Below are 24659 nucleotides of genomic sequence, written 5' to 3'. Positions count from 1 at the left end.
GTTAGGAAATGGAAAGGCTTGGAAAAAATTATATTAAGTGAAGTAAGCCAAGCCCAAAGAAACATAGGTCCCATGGTTTCCCTTATTTGCAATATCTAGCATACATATGAGTCAAGCAGAAAAGGTCAGATAATGTGATGTTAGGAAAATGAACCCTTAGATACGTATTTAAATGGTTTTTTTCTTTCATGCATTTGTTTCTAACGCATTTATAAGATTATTTCTTTGCTGCTTTGTATGTCTCTCCCCCACAGCATAACCCCTGCTTTCACTATATTTGATGTCGGTATAATTTGTGGAAGAGATGGGGAAAACAAGTTGTTTAAGGATACAGGTGGACCCGTTGCAACTATGAGAAGTACAAGTTGTCATGTCGAAAACGAGCTTTACAACTTTGGTGCGGGGGTGGGGGAGTGGGGGGTGAGGGGGATTGGGTAGGGGTGCAGGGGAGGCTGGGAAGAGATGTGAAGGGTAAACAAAGGAGGAGACTGCAATACTTGATAAGAAATGTAGTCATTATCTTGCCCATGTAATTGTAACCCCTCTGTACAGTATGTTCACAAAAAATTAAAATTAAATTAAAAAAATAAATAAATAAATTGTCTTTTGGTGATATCTTTTTCTCTCAAGTTTTACCCTGGATATTTGCCCTAACTTGATTTTACACAACTGCGGGAGCCTCCTGGGTCTCAACCGAGCCTGTGTGAGCTGACCACAGACCATGCCGGTCTCCCTAGAGTGACACTTCCTCACCAGCTGGAGAGACTGTGAACCTTACGAAGGCCATACACAATTCATCCTCTGGAAAGTTATTTCTTTGATTTGTGATCAAGGAAGCCAGTCTACAGTTTTTTAGAGAATTCTTTAAGAACTCAGATATTTTCTCATATACCAGAGAATCCTACATATACTTCTGTCTTTACTTTGCTCTAGTTTTCAGGAGAGAATAATGACCACTTTACAATCTCTTCCTGTCCTCTGAAGACATGATTCTGTCCTGGGCCAGCAATGCAGTACATCAGGGCACTGATGATCAGTACAACTTTGGAGTGTCAGCCTGGCTGGAAAAAGAAAAGATCAGTATAGAAGATAATTGAGAAGATAAGCCATCTGTCCTCTCTTCTGCATAATAAAAAGGCTGTCTGTGATCAAGCCAGAACTCCAGAGGGACAGAGACACTGACCACAGTAGACATGCAAGAAATACGCTCCTAAGTCATCATATTACATACTTTTGACTTCACCAAAACTATTGCGGGTTACTTTAGGATCTGAATTTTAGGAAAGCATCTGCAACATTATAGTGATGCCAGTCAATTCTATCTACACCCATCAGTGACCCACAGGTCATTCAGACAACCAGGATCTGTAAAACATCTTGTCTAGGCTAGAAATTACGGCAAGTAAAGGGACAAAGGTATTAGCCACTTCAAAAATGCATCCTTTCACAGAAGGTAAAATCCAAAGAGGACAAGCAGGGCAGGTTTTCTCCCTCCACACTGCTTCCTCTCCACATCCATCAACCAAAGGTCATGGGCTTCCCTCCGAGAAAAAGTCCTCACTTTTCTATACAGACTTCTGACCCCAAGACCCTCCATTCCCTACTGCTTTTACCATGAGGAGAAACAAAACATCTCTGCACACTGAACAACCTTTTTCCGGCATCATCCTTTATGCCTGCTCACCACATTCTACAAAGACATGAAGGCAGCTCACTGAGCACTGTGAAGCTCCCCAGAAGAATTCCCTCTAAATCCCTCGTGCAAACATCCCAGACAGCACTTGTCAAGACTGCTTATCATCCTCAAGGACAGCACGGAATCACACATGAAAAGGGTTCCTGGCCTATTTAATGTCTGTTGGTTTATTTTATTCACTATATTTCTATCAACCTTTCTAAGACATCTCCTGAAAGTAACAGATTATTTGAACAGGGAGATATGATAACTGGGAAATACAAGTTTTAATTTAAAAATAGAAATCAATTAAATAAAAGCAGATTTCCATAGAGACTGGAAGACACAACCCGGGTAAAATTTATATGACTTCAGCCTAGAAAATACACTATGACCTTAACTCTCCACATGTACATATTCCCCTAGCTGTGCACTATATCTGTATCAATGTCCTAAAAGAAGACTTTAGAAGCAAGCAGTGAGCAGGGGAGGGCGGGGAGGGAGGAAAGCTAAGAGGCAGCTCTAGCACAGACAGGAAATGTCTACTTCACCCAGTGCTCCTGTGAACTCTAAATTATTAAATCTCTAAGAACAGCTGATTTCCGAGCAGAATAATACTGCCCCTTCACCGGGATCACTTTTAATAAAAAAGCAGGAACCTGCTGAAGTTCATCTCAGATTTAATATCAAACACAGCAGTCACATGTGAACATTTCTCTGTAAAACCCAAAGCAGCAAGCAGACAGTAGTCACCCATGGGGAGTACGGTGTAGGGGATGGGGGTGGGGGAACAAACACAAACTCAGAGTATCAGAGCAAGGCACGAACGGAGCCCTCGTGTCTAGAGGATCACTCAGAACGAACCACAGCCCTACCACTGGGAATCTGGGCAGGGAGGTGCCCAAGTACCAAGGACCAGAACAGAAATAGGTCAACACTATCATTCTTGTGCTATCAGAAAAGTAGGACACACCTAAGACAGTCCTAGAAAATAGGACTGGTGTCTTTTCCTACACACGTTTGGTGCAAATAGAAAAAAGAGCTGAAGAAAGAAAACGCATCTTATTTTTCCTAATGTATAGTAGAATTGGAGTTTCTGATTGGCTAGAAATTGTGTTGAATGTCATTTTGATAACATGCACTACAAGGTGAGTTCTCTTAATTATCAAATTGTTGGTACATAGAGCAAGGGCTATCACAAGAGTTACAAGAATCAAAAACTATATTCTTCCATCTTTCTATGAGTAGTTTTGCTAATATGTTGACAGTTGTTATATAATATTCTGAATATAAAGAGTTGGGTTTTTGGAGGGCTGGGAAGGTAGCTCAGTGATAGAGCGCTTGCCTTGCTTGCATGAGGCCCTGAGTTCAATTCCTCAACACCACGTAAGCAGAAAAAGCCAGAAGTGACACTGTGGCTCAAGTGGTAGAGCACTAGCCTTGAGCTGAAGAGCTGAGGGACAGCGCCCAGGCCCAGAGTTCAGTCCCCAGGACTGGCAAAAACAAAAATGTTTTGTTTTTTTTAATGAGCTCCAGGGGTAAAAAGAAGACCAAAAGAAAAAGCAAAAGAAAAGCAAAGTGGGGTACTGCCGGCATCAGGAGGTACTTTGGAGGTTACTTTAATTAGTCGACATGTTTTTAATCTGAGAGAAGAAAGAGAACCCAAGTTCACAATCACACAAAAAGAAATGAAGGACTCTTACAATGTCAGCTACACACATAGAGTCTATCTTATACTCATGTAGTTCAGGCCTTATTATAAGACAGAGCACCACCAAGAAAATTTGAAAAACCATGTGTTAAGTTTTAAAGCAGTATACAGATTATCTTCATATAGACAAATGGAAAGCTGAATAGAAACTACCTTCAGACAAATATAATCTATATTCAGTATGTGTTTAGTTAGAAAAGGAGAGTAATAATCAAGGCCTCTTTTTTTCTCTAAATTTGGAAAGGAAAATTCCAAATATTTAATGATAAAAATGTATAGTAATGAACTGGTATATCAGCATAACAATAGGCTGACAAGATTATTCTGAAATGTTCGTATATAAAGTGACATTTAATATGAAATATCATAACAAGTATCATAACTTATAGTAAAAGTGTCATAAACTAGGTATCTTAAACTAAGTGTAATAGGACTGCTCCAGAATGCTGAGTTAGAAAATGATTAAAAAAAAAAACAAAGTTGGGAGAAAATCAATTATTTGTCTCACATAATGGTAAAAAAAAATACATATCCCAGACAAAGCAATATACAGAAATAAAAACATTAACTTCCCTAGCATATAAATTCAAAGTTCTACAAGCTGAAATCATACAGAAAATCGAATGACCAGTAGAACACAGATTCTGAGTATAATCCTGCATCATGAAAGAGAAAGGGAGGAGGAAATAAACTTTTGCAATTAATATAGAAAATACATAATGGAACCTACTTACTGTTAGATATTCTAAGCTGTTGCTACAGGGAAAGAAGATTTGGCAAAATACAAGGGACTTGTAAAAAGTTCATTGCATTTGATATATTCGGTATCATCTAGCAACCTACCCTAATTATATGCAAAGACATATAAAATATCCAATCCAACATGACTTCATGAAGAAAAATTGAAAACATTTTCAATACATAACAAGAAAATGAGGATATCTACCCAAAGAATTAGTATATCACCATTAAAATTGGTATTTGCTAAAATTTGAATGAGACAAGAAGGGTGGGAAAGGTAAAGAACTGGGGAGAGCTCCAGTCTCAGGAGAAGAAAGACATGACCTTTCTACAGCAGCAAGTCCTCGAGGCAGGACATCCAGGGAGCAAGGACACGGCTAAGACCTTGGCCTGGTCCCTTTTGTGGGGCTACAGATAGTAAAGCCATGTGAAACACACGCATGATAGAATGCCTGGAGAGAAATGCATGTGCACGTCTACCTCAAGCACCATAACGCAGGGTATACAGACAGGCACGCGGATGGGAAGATCCCAATGGCAGCAGTGAATACTTCCATTTGATCGGATGAAGAGACTATAGGTAATTTTAAGTTTCTTCTCTGTAGTTTTTATGGTATTTTCTGTTTTGACCATCTATTACCATTCTGAGAGGATGGTTGTAACGTGTTACGCTGAAAAGCATATAAAAATGATGCTTCATCTTATTGAAAATGTTTCTTTCGCCTCTTCTAGGAAGGACCAGAGTGCACAGAACTTTTTCTTTCTGTCATTTGATTAAATGGACCACTGGACCACAACTACTACGAGGAGATTTGAGTCTCAGCTTATTAAAAATGAAATAGGTAATATGTGTGTTAGGTGACTGCACCTGTGGGTGCCCTCCGGAGTCCACCCAGCCGTCCTTCGAGATACGGCAGCCTCTGGAGCAGAACTCAGAACAGGAAGTCCCGACTGGCTCTCGGTTGGAAAAGTACCTGCATGTCCACACCGAAGCTTCCAGTGGGATTCAGCTCCAAGTTCAAGTTGTGTCTTGGCATAAAGACCATCAGCCCCATGGCTAAGAGAACCAACCCTGAGCTCACCTTGCTCAGCTCTCTGAGAGGGGACCTCACCTCCGGGATGTGGAGAGCTAAACACGTACGTGCATCGAACACCTGTGTCACCTCCCAATCCAAGTCCCCAAAGACCTACAAACCCCTACTTTAGAATCATGACTTCAACCTGCTATCCATCTTGCTCTTTTCTTTTCCAATTTCCTGGCAGAAAACCAAAAGCCAGTCATGGTGTCTGGATCCATTTCCCTTTCTCTTGCCTCTGGCAAAAATATAAGAAGTGAAATTTTAATTGTTTGAGCATATTAATAACAGAAAAGTAAATGTTTCTTCTCAACAAGCCTCTGTGTGAAGAGCCAGTGTATCCTGAGAGATATTAGCCATGATAAAAGCTGCTGTTTCTTATTAACACTCTGACTTCCTGGCAACTCTTAACTGGAGTGTTTCTGTGTTAAACTTCTAAGCAAATGACCTTCAGAAAGTGACTGGAAAGAGGTTATTTACTTCCACCAGTCTCACCCTCTTTCTCTCTGTTTGAGCAACAGTGTTAGAAAGTTGAATGCAGGCACGGCTAATACTTTTACACATTATTAAAAGCTGCAACATTATTCTATTCATGAATGGCATACAAGTCACTCTTAATGATTATTCCATCCGCCTCCTCCCTAGCTGATTTCAAGGCCACGCTCTTGCCTTGTACATCTCTCTTAGACTTGCCTTCAACCTTGTGGAGTGTGAAAAAAAGGACTAGAAGCAAATCAAGAGTTTAAATTGCAAACGTGGACAAATGAATCTCTCTCAATGGCTTCAAGCTCTTTTTTGCCATTAAAATGAGAAGGTGAGATGTTGGATGAATTCTTTCCCATCTCTTCTATCATCCCAGTCTTTTGTGATTGATTCTCTTCATGTCAGGTTTACTGTGGTGACAACCATGACAATGAGTTGAATAAACTAAGTCAAGCCAATGTGCACCCGGAAGGAAGGAAACGGGTACAGAACGGTTTGCACAAACAGGCCAGATGAGCACGGAATGGCCTCCGATTTGGAGGTTCAATCTTCTCTCCCATGTGTCCCTCACTTCCGACCAAAGCTCTGCAAAAGGCATCTGGGAGGAAACAGGGGCCATGTGCTTCTGCACGTGCAGCGAGTTCCCCAGAAAACCTGAAAGCAGACTGGCAAGGTGTGCGCTACACAGACCCCCCCCAGCAAGACCCCTACAGCCGACTGCCTCAAAGCATTTCTGGGTAAGACAGTGAACCTAAAACGACGTGATGAGAGTAGAAAGACAAACAGTCCAACCATGATTCCAGCGCCATCTGCCAGCTGTGTGACAGCCACAGTGTGTGTGTGTGTACAATTACTTGGTTCAGAAAGAAAAACAGAAAAACTGCCAAGAAATGCCTCTTGGTGCTGGTGTAGGTGCGTACCCCGAGTACAGTTGGGGACTGAAAACTACAAAGCCATCTCATCAATACCTGGGCTTTCTAGCTACTAAAGAGTGGGTCCTCTGCTGACCATGCAGAACAACTGTTCAAGCTGAAGAATGCGTCTTGTGACTAGAAAAGGAACCCTCTGCCCCCAGAAAAAATTGTGTTAAGTCTCTTGATTTTTCCAAGATTATGAGACTCTTCTAATCTTTGAACAATACAGGGGTTTGTGGGGTTCTTTGGTTTGTCTGCAGATGGTGTTTGTATGTCACTGTGGTCCTCATTAAGCATTTTAGAATTTCTCCTATTTTTTCCTTACAACCCCAAGAGAACTATAAGGTAGAGATGATTACCTTTCATTTGAAAGTGTTGAGCAGAGATTCAGAAGCAATTTAGAAGGTCACTCCAAGGTCAAGCAGCTAGTTAAGAAGAGACAGGATTGGAATTTTAATCCTGAACCAGTGCCATTTCAGTCACTCAGCAAGCAAATAAGTTTATAGTTCATTTTTTTAAAGTGAAGGCAATCTTTCTCTCGTTGTGGTAGCACAAGGGTTTGGAAGTGAGGGCGTGGCCATTGTTACATAGACGCTCTACCCAAAACCTCCAGCCCTTGCTTTAGTTATTTCTGAGAAAAGGTCTTCTTGTGCTCTTCTTTCATGTTGTTTGGGGATTTTTGTTTGAAATATTGTATTTATGACTCAGAGCTTGACACTTGCTGTACAAGTGAGTCATGCTCACAGGCATTCTTGTTTTAGTTCTTTTTTTGTTCTTAATATATATTTTTTATTGTAAAGATACTGTACAGAGGGGTTACAGTTACATGTGCAAGGTAATGAGTCCATTGCCTACTGAGCATTGTTACAACCTCCTTTTTGCCTTAGTTATTTTTCAAAGAGGGTTCCCTGTTTTAATTCCCATGCTGGCCTATGAACAATCCCTGCATAGCTGGCATGAGAGGCCCGTATGACCATACCTGCCTTTTTATTAGTTAAGATGGAATTCAAGCCCAGAGTTCAAGCTCCAGGACTGCCAAAAAGAAAAAGAAATAAAAGATGTAGCCTTTTGAACTTTTGGCTGTGGCTGGGCTTAAACAACAATGTCCAGATCTCAGCCTCCTGAGCAGGGAGAAATCCCCACCTGCTGAGTAGTAGCTGAGATGACAAATGTTTCCTAGCTTTGCTTATTGTTGGGGGGGGGAGGGGAGGTAGGGGGGAGGAGGGAGGAGAGGTGGGGGGAGGGGGGAGGGGAGGGTTTCTTTTTCCCCCAGTTGACTTCAAATTCTTAGAGTTCCAATCCCTGCCTATGCTGTCACTGCGGTTACAGATGTGAGCCACTGTGCATAGCCTGGAATTCCTTTTAATTTTCTTCATTTTTTAATGAGAAGTCTCAATGCCACTTGATGTATTTTAGATATATTGGCAACAGAGTTTAACTAGTACCTTCCAAACGCAAGTTGCTCATTTTTCCAAGGGACTGACAACCCAAGTCAACATTAGATTGATTAGAACAAAATTATTCAAACAACTTTAGGGCATGGCACGTGTAACTAGAATGACCTTTATACAGATCACCTCTACCCATAAAATTCCCAACACTTGACATTTCTACTGCAGTGAAAACCCAGAACAACACTGATTCTGCACGAAGGCCTACCCAGCAGGGACACAGATCACATGGCAGAGGTTTAAGAAGCTTTTCACCACATTCGAGTGAGAATATAAAATCAACTCACGAGTCACACTTTAGGGAAAACCATCGGACTCTCAAAGAGATACATCAGGAAGAGTGGAGGGTAGCTTGATTTCATAAAGGAGAATATGGATAAGGGACACACTACAAAAGTATACCAATCAAACAAAAGCAGGAGACAGCCTCATAATTATATAGCACTTCCGGCTATGGGATCTATGGGGTTTCTTTGTAGAGAAGATTAGATCAGAAAGCTGAATCTGTGTTTGAAAGAGACTCCTACACCATCTGTTAGATTTCAGAAAATCTGGCCTGACTCATTTGATTCTTCATTTGGTTATACCTACTGGTTATACATACCAATAATTTCAGCAGAAATGTGTGAAGTAATTAGAAGGCTTTTAGTCCAAGAAAAAAAAAAAAACAGAAAGAGTATGCTAGTTCAAGGAAGTTATAGCCAGTTCCTCATCTTCTATGAATTACTGCTATTTAAAGACATAAGAGGTAGTTGTGCATGAGTTTAAAACTAGAATAGATGATTTTCAAGAGTCCCCTCCAGTTCTGACATTCTACTACTTATAATCTCTTATAACAGGAACCGAAACTCTTTTTTGCTCCTAAAGCACTTGTTTTTTGGCTTGTTTTTTTTAATCTTAGACTACAAATAAAAACCTTGGTAAGATTACAGCTAGAATTAAGGAACAACTAATAGGAAAGCAAATGAAACATTCAAAAGTATTGCCCTTCGATGTCTAGAATCCTTAAAATTGAAAAGAGAAAAACCTAAATGGCTCCCACAAAGCTCCTGAAGTATTAATATCTGTCTTCTTTGGTTACCCCAGGATAAAAGGTCATAATATAATCCGATCATTTCTGTACCCTTTATCTGCCACTTCAGCCTCCCATGAACAAAGTGTACAGGAACCACGTGTCTGTCATGCCTATGTGAAGCTGAGAAATGAAAAAAATTGGATGCCCAAGTATGTCAACCACATGTCCCATTAGTGAGAACTTTTCAGATGGGCCACGTGGTACCCTTGCTCTCCTCTCCCCCCCGGGCCCCCGGCCCAGGCCACCTGGCTGAGTGCTGGCTGTGTGGTCTGTGTCAGAGGCCCCGCAAGGGTCAACACATTGCTCCCGTGCAGTACCTGGGTAAACGAATCCAGCCAGCCTCACGTATGTTTCCAGAGGAAACGCATATGGCGCGGAATGATTTTAACTTAGGTGCCCACAACGTCAACAACCGAAGTCAAGCAGTATTATCTTGCTTTGTTGTCTTTTCTATCAGGGAAAGAGTTGTATGATGTAAGTAAGAGGCTGTGTACAATGGCCTAAAAAGACATCAAACAGCAAATGAGCAGATTAATAAGCAGGTGATCACATACATTCCAAATGTTTAGGACTTGGGTATCAGAAACAAATGCACACAACAGAATTGTGTGGGAAACCAGTGGGGACCAATTAAATGTATCTACCCATGCTGCCTTAGACAAGCCTGGGCACTGTCCCCAAACCAAGTTTCTCTGTTTCTACATTATCCTTGGTACAAGGTGTGATGACAATGAGGTATCAATTAATATAAATTGGAAGTAGGCAAGGTATTAATTAAACATGACACTCTGATTACTTAGGCCTTCTACTAAAGTTGATTATTCAGAGCATGTTAAGCGCCTGTTCTTCAAAAATGACTGATGATATCAAGCTTTATCCACTTCCTCTAAGTCTACTTTTTCCAGTTCTTCAGAACAAAGAATAAATGAAGTGAGAAGAGCAGGGGAACATGTCTCATAGACAAACTGACTAATCTCAGACCCTGAAGGTCAAAGCAAAGCAATCCATTTGTTAGTTTTCATCAACCTGAGACATGATTTATCAATCCAAGCATAGGATTACAAACATTATACATCTCAATGATATGTTCTTTGTACTGTGAAACTTCCCAAGCAATGACAGATTGTATATTCTTTACAAAAGAAACAACAGAAGGCAAAATCATATAGTTTCAAAAAACGTTATCAGTAATATACCAGCATTACCCATGCCATGTGGGGAGATGATAATATTTTTAAATTCTGGAATCCCTTCAGATTTCATGCCCTTCCCAGTCTAAAGTTCAGACACCTGTGTCCCTCAAAACACTATTTCAATTCTAATACATTTCTCTGTCAAGCCACTCACTGTGCTAGAGGTATTCATGAAAGGCAACATTCTCACATGAAAGTTCAATGTTAATTATTATACTTGAAAGATTGCTACTTCCATCCATCTAAAGGTACTCAGAGACAAAAAAAAAAAAGATACATATTATAAGAAAAGCCATGGAAAATTTTCTCAGCCTTCTACGAGTAATCCCATAGGCAGAGATTTTTGCCCAAGTCTTTCTTTTGCCCCAGTTACAAGACTGAAGAACTATAAGGCATGCTTACATAAGGCAGATCAGACAATTTTCATAGACTAATGTTATGTAATCCAAAACACTTCTCAAAATGAAATACCACGTGAAGGGCAGTCAAGCGAGATGAGAAAACTGCTCTCTGCACTCTATCTTACTTCAGATCACATTACTATTCTCACCGACCTAAATTAATTATCACTTCTTCCATTAGATCACAACAGCAGGAAACTTTTACTGCCTCCATGGAGGAGGGTGGTAAAAGGTGTTGTATCTTTGGCTGGTGATTCATTTCACCAGCTGCCAAATAGTTGCCCGTTCTGGTACAGCTGGACACATGCCCGTGACTGATTGGGAAACACGTTCACCTTGGCACATCACAAGAAAGATGGAAACAGAATTATCCTCCCTTGTAACTATGGGTATTTTGGAGCCTTGTCTGTCTACAAAATGACAAAAATGACGCATCCTGACGGGATCTACATAATTGAACCATCTGTTCTTGATATGCAACCCTAATGTTTCCCAAAGAATTCCTGTGTTTTACTAAAAAGACCTAACTTGATCATTAACGTGGCCAGGGGAAGTTATGTTTAACAAAAAACAAAGAATAATGAAGTTACTCAAAACTCTAAGTTACTTTTATGATAAATATATCACAACTACCTGTACTGTGCACTAAGGTGATGGTGTAGCTTTTCTTATATTTTAATTTTGAGAAAATAAATGTGTTGAGTTAATTTTTACACCAAGTCTTTCATATGAGAACTGACAATCTGAAGAGCTGGAGTGAAGGATTTAAAGCTATCAAACCTTTCTTCAACCTGTGTTTGCTATAACTCATTACACCAGCCTCTAAAATCTGAAAGTTCCTGTCAGGCACCAGTGCCACACAACTTTAATCCTTGGTACTCAGAAGGCTGAGATCTGAGGGTCACCCTTCCCTGCCAGCTTGGGATAAGAAAGGACTTTTCTACCCAGGCTGGCTTTGAACTACAATCCTCAGATCTCAACCTCCTGAGCAGCTAGGATCACAGCGTTGAGCTATCAGCACCTACCTTCTAAATTCTCTATTGATATTAATTCATCCACACAATCAAGTGATGCCTGTGTGTTGCTATTTCCATCTTTTGAAATAAGAAAAATTATTTGCAACAGGAAAAAAAAACAGACCAATCACACCAAATCACTACATCAACATTATTCTTCCTTAATATGTATAGACTATGAACCACTGGCATCATCAGTTTGAAAAAAATGAAGAAATTAAATGCCCTGCCACTACCAAAATACACAAAGGGAGGGGGAAATAAATCTAGGAAATGGGAGCGAGGAGAGCCTAAGATGATTTAAGATGATTTTAGATTTAAAAGTGATGGCCAGAAACCATAATTATGTTTTTTACATAATGGAAATTCAATAAAATTTTTATATAAAATGCCCTAAGAGTTGCCACATCTCTGTGTTGCCACTTATACACTAACTATTCTAAAAGGCACAAAGCACAGGCCAGTCTATCTGTCTTTATAATCAGTGGGTTTACAGTCCTGAAGGAGCTTATCATTTCCAAGAAATGGGAGAACTAGTTCCTGGTACATATGTGTTCTCTGCCTCCAGTTCCAGTAACAGATATGACAATACTGTTATATGTGGGTCATGTTTCTTAATAAAACAGCGTTGTCTATGTTGAAATTGCATATTGATTTGCATAGCAGCTGAGCCAGGTACCATGAATCCTCATTTCCACATCCTCTCCTGTGGCTGTTCTCTACCACGTGATACGCTGGCCCCGCAGCCTCCTGCCCCCCAGACACACCCAGGCCAGGACACCTGACTCAGCTTCATTTGTTGTCAACCCTTAGGCATATTCTCCTATGTGCAGCCTATACCCACGCTTATGTGCTAGATCCTTTTCCTAGAAATCAAGTCAACCTCTTTCTCTCCTCCATCTCCTTCCTGCCCCATCCCTTTCCTCTATCAATCTGCTAGGGGAACACTCACTCACCCACTCTTATTCAGTCAGGTGTAAGCAATGTCTTCCTAAATAGAGTCAAGTGCTTCTAATTTCTATTCTGCCCAGCTGACTAAGTCATCTGCTCTGGTGCTGATCATACTTTTACTTTTTTTTCCCCTCATCTGACAGAGGGTAGGACTCATTCATCATGCAAAATGCTCCTGACACAGTTGTTGGTATAGGGATGATGCTAAACAGAAGTGAAATGAGTTGATAACCTTAGATGTTTTTCTTTTATATTGTAGGTGGTCAATGCCCCCTCCTAACCAGTGTATCTTAATGTTGCTTTTCTGTAGAAAATCTACCATTTACGCCAAAGGCATAAAGAGTTTCATTTTTTTCTTAGTCCATTTTAGGAACATACACGTTATCATCAAACAATCTAATTTTCAAATTGTTATTTAGGAAGAAACTACAAAATTCGTCATCCTTTAATTTTAAAAGTTCCTAGAACATTCTGTAGTTCTTTCCAAGCTTTTGTAACTAATATTTACCTGATTATTATCTTCTTTAGTCAAACTTTTAAATGTGCATGCATTATTTGGAATAATGTACTTCTGAGCTTCAAGTTGTACTGGAAACTGAGAATCTGCGCATGTTTAGGTGAGACAATTGACTGAAAATATAACATTATTCTTGCTAGCTTTCAGGTTTTAAGGTGATTTCATATGTAATATGCAATTAGTTATATATAATTTGTTATAAAATCAAATACACCTTATCTTAAGAGAATAATAGTAATGACAATGATGATAAAGTTAACTGGCCCACAGTGAATTCCCTTTTTAACTCTGCGTGTTCCACCATGGAATCTCACATGGCTTTTCCTTGGGTCTTTCAAGTTTCGCAGGTAGCATGAGGCCATGGTGGGGGACGGGACACTGGGGACAGAGTGGGCACTGACTGAAGGGTGACAATGGTCAAGATGCTTTGTGCTCATACCTGAAGGTCAAACCCCAGTGCAACTACTTAAAGATAATTCTACAAGATTCCAATTTTTTTTAAAAATTCAGGCTCAATATGTTTACTTACTTTTCAGGATTTTCTACTTCTTCAGTAACAAAATTGAGGTAAAACCTAAAAATATATAAATGGATGACCAATAAGTAACACATATTGATGACAGAAAACCAAAGTTTCACATTATGGTATTTAATATTGAACTCAGAATACGTTAAAACACTTGTAATAAGAAAACATCTCACAACTGAAAATGCCCACACATCATTTTCATTGAACCCTGTTCGTGCAGTGCCTAAGATCTACCAGAGCCAGGGGCTCTGTGCGCAGGACAGAGCTCAGGGGTCATGGAGTGGCACAGCGTGGTGTGAGAAGGAGGTGCTGGCGCAGGTGTGCGGCAGGGGCAGGGGGGGGGGTAGTCAGGTGCCCCCCTGCGGATGAAGGGAGGTCTCCTGGGTGGCATCTCTCCCCCCTGGGGGCCTTTGAGATGCTGAACACCCAGCAGGGGCCAGCAGCATGGAGTCATTCCAGGATGAGCCCCCAACAGTGCAGAAACAAGGCAGAAAGATTACGCATGGGGAGAGGAGAAGAGGTTAGGGTTCTGTAGGATGGTATCATGGGGAGAAAAGGAAGACAGATGCAGTGCAAAGCAAACTTTGCCTCCTGTGACTTCAGAAGTAGAGACAAACAGGTAAAAAGATGTAGTTGGGGGGGGAGGTCAAAGGGAAGGAGGACAGACAGACAAAGCAGAGAGGAAATGAGAGCAAACACAGTCCTAAGAGTCAATGCAGACTTGGGGGCGGGGGGGAGAGGGTGGCAGAGACGGGGAGAAGGATGGACTTGTGACACTCATCAAGACACATTGTACCTATGAGCTGACATGTGGAATCCAAGCTGCTTTGTACAACTATTGAAAGATAAGTTGTTTTCTTTTTATAAAATAAGAAAACTTGCTGTAGTATAATGCCAGTTCCAGAGGCTCCTGCCTCTAATTCTGGCTACTCAGGTGGCCGAGATTAGGAAAATTGAAGTCCAAAGCCAATTCAGACAGAAATGCCTGTTAAGACTCCCTCTCTAAAATAACTGGCAGAGAGTAGCATTGAAGGCACAGCTCAAGGGGCAGAACGCCAGCTAAACAAGCAAGCTAAGCAAGGGTGAGCCTCTGACAGCAAAATAACCCCAAATCTTACAGTGCTATGATGTGTGCAGCAGTGTTTCCCAATTTAAGGAGACTTACCGGTTTCTTAGACAAAAACACAGTATACAAGAAGTAAAAATAAATGACATTAATAATGCACAGTTCAAAATTACCAAGATTGAATTTCAAATCTTCTACCCACTAAGGGTTTCTGACAATGGATATTTTAAGAAGTTAAATTCTTCCACACTGTACTCGTAAATCACCACATCACTCTGGGAGCCCTTATAAATATATTCAGCTCTAATTTATCTAGTTATAACAAAAAATTTAAAAAGATGGCAAACGCTCAGTTCACACCTGTTCCTTTCAGGTCACCGTTCTCTGACATTCATCCCCAATAACTTCAACTCCCAAGACTAAGTAATCATTTCTCATTCCTGTCTATTGAGACTGTCAATTTTTGGCACATTGCACCATAAATGGATGATTAAAAACCACGACAATGTGGAGATTTCTCAGATTCATAGCACTTTACCTGTCTTTTACATGGCAGGAAACATTCTGGGCACAGAACATGGCCCATGGAATTGAAAGCCTCCTCTAATGTCAGGCAAGGTCTGGGCTCTGGGGAATTCTGGTTCCTCTCCTGAACTGGGGACTTGACCACCCCCATGGGGCTGGAGGCCCAGCAGCTTGCATCCCCTGTCCAGTCTGAAGGGGACACTGGAAGGCTAACATCTGTGTGGTTCTGACTCATGTCTCCACAATGCAAGGTTACTGCCAATTCCATCTTTAAAGAAGCATGGATGGATAAGTGGATCACAAAAATGAGAAAACCATGGGACCATTATGGAAAAAGCTAAACATATCGAGAAAAAGGACTTGCTACTCCTGCATTTCATAGGCTTAGGAAATTTTCACACAATAAGCCACATTTTCACTAGGACTTCCTGTTGTTACTCCTTCAAAGATCAAAGACAATACCATGGGGGGTGTGGGGGGCTGTTGGTACTGGAGAAGCTTGAAATCAGAGCCTCACAATTTCACTTGGGTTTTTCCTTTAAGGCTAGCAGTCTAACTATTTAAGTCATACTTCTACTTCCAGCTTTTTGCTGGTTAATTGGAGATAAGAGTCTCAAGAACTTCCCTGACTGGGCTGGCTTCAAACCATGATCTCAACCTCCTGAGTAGCTAGGATGACAGGCGTGAGCCAGAGTGCTCAGCTATAATAACCAGGTATAATAATACATAGGTAAACAGGAGCACACAGGCACAGGAAGAATTTCTCCACACTCCAAAACCAAATGTCTAGAATATCAGCCCTTCAGCCTGTAATACATGTAAACGGGCTCACAGCCTCCAGGGGTGGTAACGAATGAAGAGGTGGTTAAAAAATAACAGATGCTCCTTCACCAGTATATCTGATGGTCAGGATTAAGAGGTCTACAATCTCAAGGGCTATGTTCATCTGAAATGCTGAAAACGCTGTATCCAGGAGGATAATATTAAAAGTTTGCAGCCAATGATTTCTTTTAATGACTAGAAAGTTAAGCTCCAAAAAAAAAAAAAAGAGATGATTGTTATTTAGAAGAGCAAGCAACAGTAGGTAACTGTATGTGAGATGCATTCTTTGAGAAAGCCTTGATGTGTTGGTTATAATCCTGAGGCAAATCAAAGTATAGACAAATAGGAATAGGCAAATAAATAAATAGAAACTCCCACCAAAACCAAAACAGAGAGAGACCTTAAGAATATCTCTAGGCTTCTTATGCGTATTGCCAGTTCCTTCTTAACAGTTGTTTTAGAAATGAATCTTTTATAGCAAGTCTAAAACAAAAAGGGAAATAATTAATTTTTGTTGTTGTTGGTCATGGGGCCTGAACTCTAGGCCTAGGCACTGTCCCTCAGCTCTTCAGCTCAAAGCTAGCGCTCTACCACTTGAGCACAGCGCCACTTCCAGCCTTTTCTGCTTATGTGGTGCTAAGGAATCGAACCCAGGGCGCATGAGGCCAGCACTCTACCACTGAGCCACCTTCCCAGGCTTAATAATAATAATAATAATAACTTCAAATATGTCCCTGACCTCAGAGGCCAGAGGCCAGGCCAGGGCCTGGGCAGTGGGGAGAGGAGGAGGAAGCGCTTGTTTTCTGCAGACGCTGGTGTCCTGTGGGAGGCCACCTCTGCCTGAGCCTCTGGGCCTCCAGCACTGTGAACCACCCACTCTGTGGAGCCCATTTCCACAAGGCCCTGAAGATCATGCAGAGACCCAGACGCTCTGCCTCTCCACCACTGTGCACGAAAAAAGGCCCTGCGATGCCCGCCACGCCATGAGGCTGGCTTGGAAAAAGAATCTTATTCTTTACATTCGGCACAAAGAAATGGTACAAAATAATCCCAGCAGGCCCTTTAGCAAGACTAAATCCGTGGAGGATAAGACTTCAAAGGGAGGGGAAGAAAGACACGGAAAACCATTGTCTCTATCACACAGGTTAAAATAAGAATCTCACCAAGCAGTCATTAGCCATGGGATTGAGATTGGCTGTGGTCTCCCAGCCGCATCCAGGCCTGGCGGAACATGGGCAATCACATGAAAGCTGTGCTGACCTAACTAACGCCATGGTCTGGCTTGTCTAATGATGTCTTTTCCCCTAATTGTATCTCTGGGAAGGGGTTTCCATGGTTCTGGAAGGTCCTTCATTCCTCAGAGCCAAAAGCTGACAGTGCTCAGCATCCCCTGGTTCACTGCTTTTTTTTTTCCTGTTCAACCGTAGGAGTTGGGTTGTTCATGGAGCAATGTGTCCAAGACAACGGTGGTCCTGCTGCGTGCCTCTGGATGGACACCGCGAGCCCGTGAGCTCCGATCACGGCAGCTGCCCGGCTGCTGCCCCTCTCCCGGCAGCCCCTCGGTCTCTGTTTCCTTCTTTATTCTTTGTCTCTGTCCTAGCAGCAGTGGAGGGAGTGGTGACTCATTCGTACCCTCCATCTGTCACTCTACAACCTAGTCCTCTCATGACATCAGGAAAGATGGAGCAGTCAGAGACGCAAAGAAGGTAAGCTGACCCTCTCTTTGGGAATCGCTTTGGCCTCCACGATGGTCCATTCACATCCGGATGATAACCCATCCTCTGCAGTCCAAATCAATCCACTCTGCTCCACACAGCTGTCCTGAGCTAAGCCTGGCAGGTACAAATCCAGGAGCTCCCTCCCAAGGGAGCACGCAGGTAGCACAGGAGCCCTGCCTAGCAGTTACACATCTGTCCCAGCATGCACTGCTCATGTCCATAGCATTCCATGTCAAACGGAGGACTCACATCCCACAGTGGAGATTGAGCCCTCAAGGATGTGAGAAAATCAATGGCATCTTGCAGACATGACCATTACCAGGGTTTGTGCTCTCTCTCTCTCCCCTCTCTCCTCTCTCCCTCTCTCTCTCCCCCCTCTCTCTCCCTCTCTCTCCCTCTCTCTCCCTCTCTCTCTCTTTCACTTGCTCTTTCTGTCACACACATACACACACCTCATTCACCTTGTAAACAGTCACCTTCAAGGCTCAATATCAGTAAAATCCAATATTAACAAGATAATTCAGAATGAAAAGAGTCCTTATGCACGGTGGAATCTACCAGCCCTCCACAGCCTCCAAAGTGGAGAAACTTGTGGAGAAACAGGTGATGTAAATCCTCAGTGCTGGGTGATGGGGAAGTGGAAAGGGTAGAAATACGTGCAGATTCATGAGAACAGATGCATTGGTGCTCACAGGCAAAAAAAAAGAAAAAGAAAAAAGATTTAAGCAAAAAGCTTCATCCTACAGAATTACTCAAATCTCCCACTGCTGATGGAACCTTCCAAGAGTTCTTGCTGGGCAGGTGCAGGGAAGGAGAGCCTTTGTCCCTCCCCCTCACAGATCCAGAACCCTTGCTCCAGGCCTTAGAGCCCTGACCCAAGCTGAAGAGACAAGAAGAGTTAAATCTGTTCTAACCTGAGATCACACACAGTGCTTTTCTCTGTCTAGCATTTCATTGTGCTTTGGACTGAAGTAAAAAGACTTCAAAAAAATTGAGTGATTCAAAGGCAATGCTTACACACAATGGCTGTAAAAATGTTCTGGGAATATACAAATATTCTGCACAGACCTTTTTTAGAGGTATCATCTCCAAACATTATGCATCAAAACTTTATATTCTCTCCTAATTCTCTTGTAATTCTATATTTGCAAGATTCAGTGAGATTCATTAGGACACCAACTCCATTTATTTTGAAATATATCATTTCTTTTCTAAAAGAATCAAAGGAAATTATGCATTTCAGAAATGCATTTGAAGCAGGATAGATAGACAAGGAGACAAAGGAATTATATTTAGTATTTTTTATATTATCGAAAGGGGCCAGACTCAGCAGTGAAGAACAAGAAGTTAGCTGAAAAGGCAGATTCACTCTTTCCATCATCGGTTAGAAGACTGGAGCTACCGAGGGGTGAATCTGCCTTCAAAGAACTGCTCACTGATGGGTGAAGACGGAAAGACTGAAAGGTATGTCTGGAGAAAAGATGCCCTGAAGCGACCTGTGCTTTGGGTGGGCTTCACACACGCCTCAGCCAGACCCCATCCATCAGACGGTGGCTGGCATTACCGACTTGACGACCTGCCTTTCCCCAGTTCAGAAAGAGTAAGGGCAGGGCTGGGAAGGTGGCTCAGTGGTAGAGCGCTTGCCTTGCATGCCTGAGACCCTGGGTTCGATTCCTCAGCACCACATAAGCAAAAAGAAAAAAGCCGGAAGTGGCGCTGTGGCTCAAGTGGTAGAGCACTAGCCTTGAGCTGAAGAGCTGAGGGACAGCGCCCAGGCCCAGAGTTCAGGCCCCATTACCGGACCAAAAAAAAAAAAAAAAGAAAGAGTAAGGGCAGAAAACACAGCAGCCATTTCCAATCTCTTCCTGTATTGGGGATCTAGAAATGCTCCTCTCTTTTCCCTTTCTCCCTACTTTAACCCTGTTATTCTAAAAGAAATCCTAGCTTTAAAAAATAAATCCACAAAAACAAAAACAAAAAGACTTACACCCACTAAGACTCTCCTTTTTGGTGTGACACCCTGAGATTCTTCCAGTAAGATGTTTATGTAAGTGTTGAGCTAGTGAAGTTTTCTGATGTTATTTTTTAGTCTCACACAGAACATTCTCACAGCTCAAGTTGTCTAAGTTTTAGAAACAATAAAAATAAATAGGACCATTTTTGACTCAAAACAAATGAATCTTATCACGAGGATTTTCATGTTTTAAGGAATACTTTTGCACCTACTGCACTAGAATTCAACTTACCCTCACAGAGTCAATAAAATTTAGCTAAGACAAGTTTAGCTATTATCTACAATTATTGCCAGTTAAGTACTTCAACAAAGTAAGATGGAAATATGAAGTTCTGAGAACTTAACCAAGACAGAAAGGCTTCACAGATAGACATGCATGACAGGCAATGGATCAGCTTTGGGAACAGCTTTGGTACATATATTTTATCTTCAGGTATTGGAGAAGTTTCAAGGAACTTACTATTTCCTTTACAATGTAACATAACATGCCTATAATCCTAGCCACGCAGGAGACTGAGACCTGCGGATATCGGTTCAAAGCCAGCCCAGACAAGAAAGTCTGTGAGACTCTTATCTCCACTAAACTACCAAAAAAGCCAGACGCAGAGTAAAAAGTTGATATATTGATACAGATGAGTGTATTATCTTGGTTTCTTCTTTTCTACCCTTGAAGCATTATTTTAACCTCTCAGAAATATCTTATTTCTGTATGTGAATCACTTGCTTCTCACAGGAATGTAGAAAAAAAAAAGTATTAATCACTGTAAGTACTCTCACCCAACTACTAATCTCTTGTATCTCCTATCACCGTGTTGTTCACGCGCAGTCTACCCTGGCTTCTTAGACCAAGCATGTTTGGGGTTTTTTCGTGTGATAGTGACCTATGTTGGGTTCACAGAAACGACCATCCCAACCGTAGGACCAGGTCATACAGAGTCCTGGGAATGGAAGGCCAGAGGAAGGCCTCAGAGGAGGGGTGGGTCTGACTTGTTCTACCTTCTTCATCTTGTACCCTTTTTCCACCCAAAGCAAGCCCTGGAAACCAAAACTGCTCTTCTCCAAGGAGCCCCACTGACCCTTCTTTCCCCCAAAGCAAGTCATAAAAACTAGAAATATTTACTGAACTTTCTCTGGCCTCTCTGCATAAGGATCTGGCCATAAATTCTCTGATCTTCTTTGACAGACCATATGGTAGCAGCAGATAGCTGTGAGACTTCTCCTCACTCCATACCAGGGCCATACCTGAATTCCTTCAACAGAGATGGGTTAGCAGGAGGAAACCATAATTGTTTAAAGTCTCTGGAGCTGTCAACTTACCAGCCAGCATACGCATACATTCCATAATAAAAAGCCAGGGGCAAGCCCATGATGCTTGCATCTCTTCCTGAAAAGGCATCTTTGAAGTGCTGTGTGTGCCCTGCAATTAGAATAGAAAGATTTTACAGCTTTCCAGGGAACTACTTCTTATGTACTCCAATCATAAACATGAAAGTGGGGAGCCAGCCATGTTGTTTCATGTCTGGACTTCTTACTGTCAGCTCATAGCCAGTTTTATCTATGAATACTGGTCACTCTCTAGAGTTTCATCTGTTAATACTGGACCCCAAAAGTCCTCTGATCACCATCCACATTTATCACATTTCTCCTCAATAATATAGTGAAATCCAAGATGAAAGTGGCTTTTTAAAAGACACAATCTCTGGCTGGAGTGTGCTTCTCTTTTGAACATGAAAGAAGACTGAAAGATTTTCTGTAAACTGTAGTTTGAAAGAATGGTAGAGTTGGGGAAGAAAGTGTATGGCTTGCTTTAAAAAATACAAAAGATGCACACAAACATCAAGGGTCTACTTTTGATGATGAAATACCAAAGACTCCAGAACTAACTTCCAAAATGGTTTGTTTCTGCCTTCTGTTACAATAATCCCTTGTGTTGCATTAGGCCCCTGTCTCCTAGAGCAGGGATCTGAAAACCCTGCAGATCAAACTGAACCCCCAAATCCATAAGTCCCTTGGGAAGTAAAGTATCCCTGCACTGCAGCCATCGGCACATGGTGCTGGTGACTGACCTCAACCAGGACCAGGGGACCACAGTGCCCACAGCGCTGGGAAATATTTACTAATGAGCCTCAACACAGAAGCCCTCTACCCTGTCATGATAAATGCCAGCATTCATCTGAATCCTGCTGAATCCAAACCAAGATCCTGCTGAATTCCAAACCAAGTTTGGACAGATTTTGCATGAAGGGAATAGAACACTTTTATGCCTAACATTTTCCCCTATTTTGTGAAGGGAAGTATATGTGTGTGTGTGTGTGTGTGTGTGTGTGTGTGTGTGTGTGTGTATCTATACTATATATACACATATACAAATATAGCACATATAGTATATATGTGTATATATAGGTATATATAGTGTATACATATATATGTATATACTATATATGTATATATACACATATATACTATATAGATATATAGTACATATATATACATACATATATATGTATGTATATACATATATATATACTATATATAGTATATGTTTTGGATAGTTTAAAAAGCTAGAAATTAAGATTTGCTTTAGGCAGTATTTACAATCAAACTTTTTAAAAATCACGTTTTCCCAAAGAAAACAGCAAATGAAAATATCCAAACCAGAAATGATTTTGCTTCAAAATCTGTCTTGTGTAAGTAAAGGAGGCGGAGGAGGGAAATCCTCCCTAGACCCGCCTTGCCAGGCACAGCCCTCCGTGATGGAGTCTGCAAATGGCTGCTCTACATAGAGAACATTCAGTTTTACATGGACTGAATTTCCCTTCAAGTACCCACTTTTCAAGCATAGTTCATTGTTAAAAAGTGGTGGGGTGATTTAGAAATGTCCATGTTACTAAAACATCTCCACATCTTCATAGAAGGAAAACACAAATACTGGGATCCAGATGAACACACATCTGGGCATGCTTTTATCATGACCCGCGGTTTCCTTAGACTCCGGAGACAATGTTCCTCAGAGTGCAATTATGAATAATCAATGAAAACAATCTATAAAGCCTGAGTCATAAGCACAGAACTTCAAAAGTGCTCTTTTGAGGGTGTTACAAAAAGAGGTGCTTTGTTTCTAAACTTAAGGAATATTTTGGCTGCAACATAGATGTCTCAGAAGATGAAAGTTTCAACATTCAAAGGAAAGTTCAACAACTCCTCACACGTGAAGACACTCAACTGTCTGAATGGAGTAGGGATAAATGCACATTGTGCATTACTGAAGGCTTCATCCTTCCAGAGTCTCAGATTCACATGGAAAATAGATGATTGTGTCACAATTAAGGAAAATGATTGTTTTGTTATCAATAAAGCAAATAGATCCACTAAGAATGCTCTCCAAGATATTCAAACTACTTTAAATGCGATCTCATTTCCAGGGCACCATTTTATTAGATGAGAAGTAAGAAACCTGGTAATGTTAACCATTGAGGTCAATAATACTAAATATCACTCTTCTGTAACTGACAAGAAGAATCTAAGCATTCTATCATGAACTCTACTCTCAAAGAACTCAGAAGAAAGCAATGTCTGAGTAAACAAACCCTACCTCACACACACATTGTGTTAGTGACATAAAATGGCTATGGACTATAAATCTACCTATCGTACTATGTCTGATTATACCAGAAAGAGGAGCCAGGAAAATGAATCTTAGCTTAAAGGAATAGTATAGATTCTCAAAACTAGGAACATAAATCAAGAGCAGAGGCGGGCCAGTGGTTCGGAGACCCTATACTCTGGAAGTCCTCTTCAAAGACAAAAGGGCTGAGAAAAGGAGGGTACCAACAAAACAGATTGGTTTGGCCTGTATTTGCAATAGAAGAAGAGATCAAAGGTGAGAAGGCCAGGTCTGTGGAGAAGAACAAGTTTGCTTCCCGTCACTGTAAGCTTAATGTTCAAAGATCTTCATTGTGTTTTCCAGAGCTGGCTGAGGTTGCCGGATTTGATGAAAGCACTTGGCAGGCAGGGCTCCAAGAGCTCCCTCGGGCTTATAAAATGGACAGCCGCTGCTCGGTTCCAGGTGCAGAGTGACCAGGCTCTCCTTGTCTGTTATTGTTTCATGCCTCAACCAATAGGAATGATTTCGTTGAACACTGGCATTCTCTTTTGCCTTGTTATAATTCTTCTCCAGCAACGTCATTACATTTCTCTATAAATTACCCTTCTTGGAACAGACATTATCAATGTAAACATTAAATACTTAACATGCTCAAGTTATATGGCACCTCTTCACAGTTTTGTCTTTTATTTTCTGCTCCAGTGCCTGGCACAGGTTAAATAACCCTGGTGTACCATCTTCTCTTCCAACCATTTCCACAGAATCGAAACAACTGATGTACCTTCCTCTCTATAACAATTGAAATTCTAACTGACAAACCCCCAGACTTCTTTTCTTATTACATAGCAGATGAAGGCAAGTCACGTCAGAAATGATTTCTTTCGAAATGCACATTTTACATGGAAAATCATGTAAAAATAAAAAGTGAAGTTTGGAGAACTATTTCAATGATCATATAAGTATTTTTAGAAATGCTGTTTCTAGATCTAATGTCTTTCCCTGGGATCCTCTCTCTCAAGAAAAATGAAATTCTCCAACTCTCTTCTCTCTCTTTGTTTTTTTTGTTTTTGTTTTTTGTTAACGCCAGTACTGGGGCTTGAAGTCAGGGCTTTGTGCTCTTCCTCATCTTTTTCACTCAGGGCTGGCACTCTACCACTTGAGCCATACCAATACTTCC

General features: G+C 41.2%; 1 protein-coding gene across 1 annotated transcript in view; it reads right to left on the bottom strand.

Moving 5' to 3' along the window:
• The window catches only part of Slc7a11 (solute carrier family 7 (anionic amino acid transporter light chain, xc- system), member 11), a 60274-nt gene that overhangs the window by 23025 nt on the left and 12590 nt on the right, over positions 1-24659 (bottom strand). Inside the window, exons 5-6 of the mRNA XM_013029520.1 lie at positions 21196-21295; positions 13734-13778 (exon numbers count right to left, since the gene is read on the bottom strand). Coding sequence (XP_012884974.1) covers positions 13734-13778; positions 21196-21295 — 145 coding nt within the window. The remainder of the gene's footprint in view (positions 1-13733; positions 13779-21195; positions 21296-24659) is intronic.

Source organism: Dipodomys ordii, unplaced genomic scaffold (genome assembly GCF_000151885.1).
Source record: "Dipodomys ordii isolate 6190 unplaced genomic scaffold, Dord_2.0 Scaffold119, whole genome shotgun sequence".
In the NCBI taxonomy this organism is placed as follows: Eukaryota; Metazoa; Chordata; class Mammalia; order Rodentia; family Heteromyidae; genus Dipodomys; species Dipodomys ordii.
This window is presented reverse-complemented; position numbering and strand designations above follow the sequence as displayed.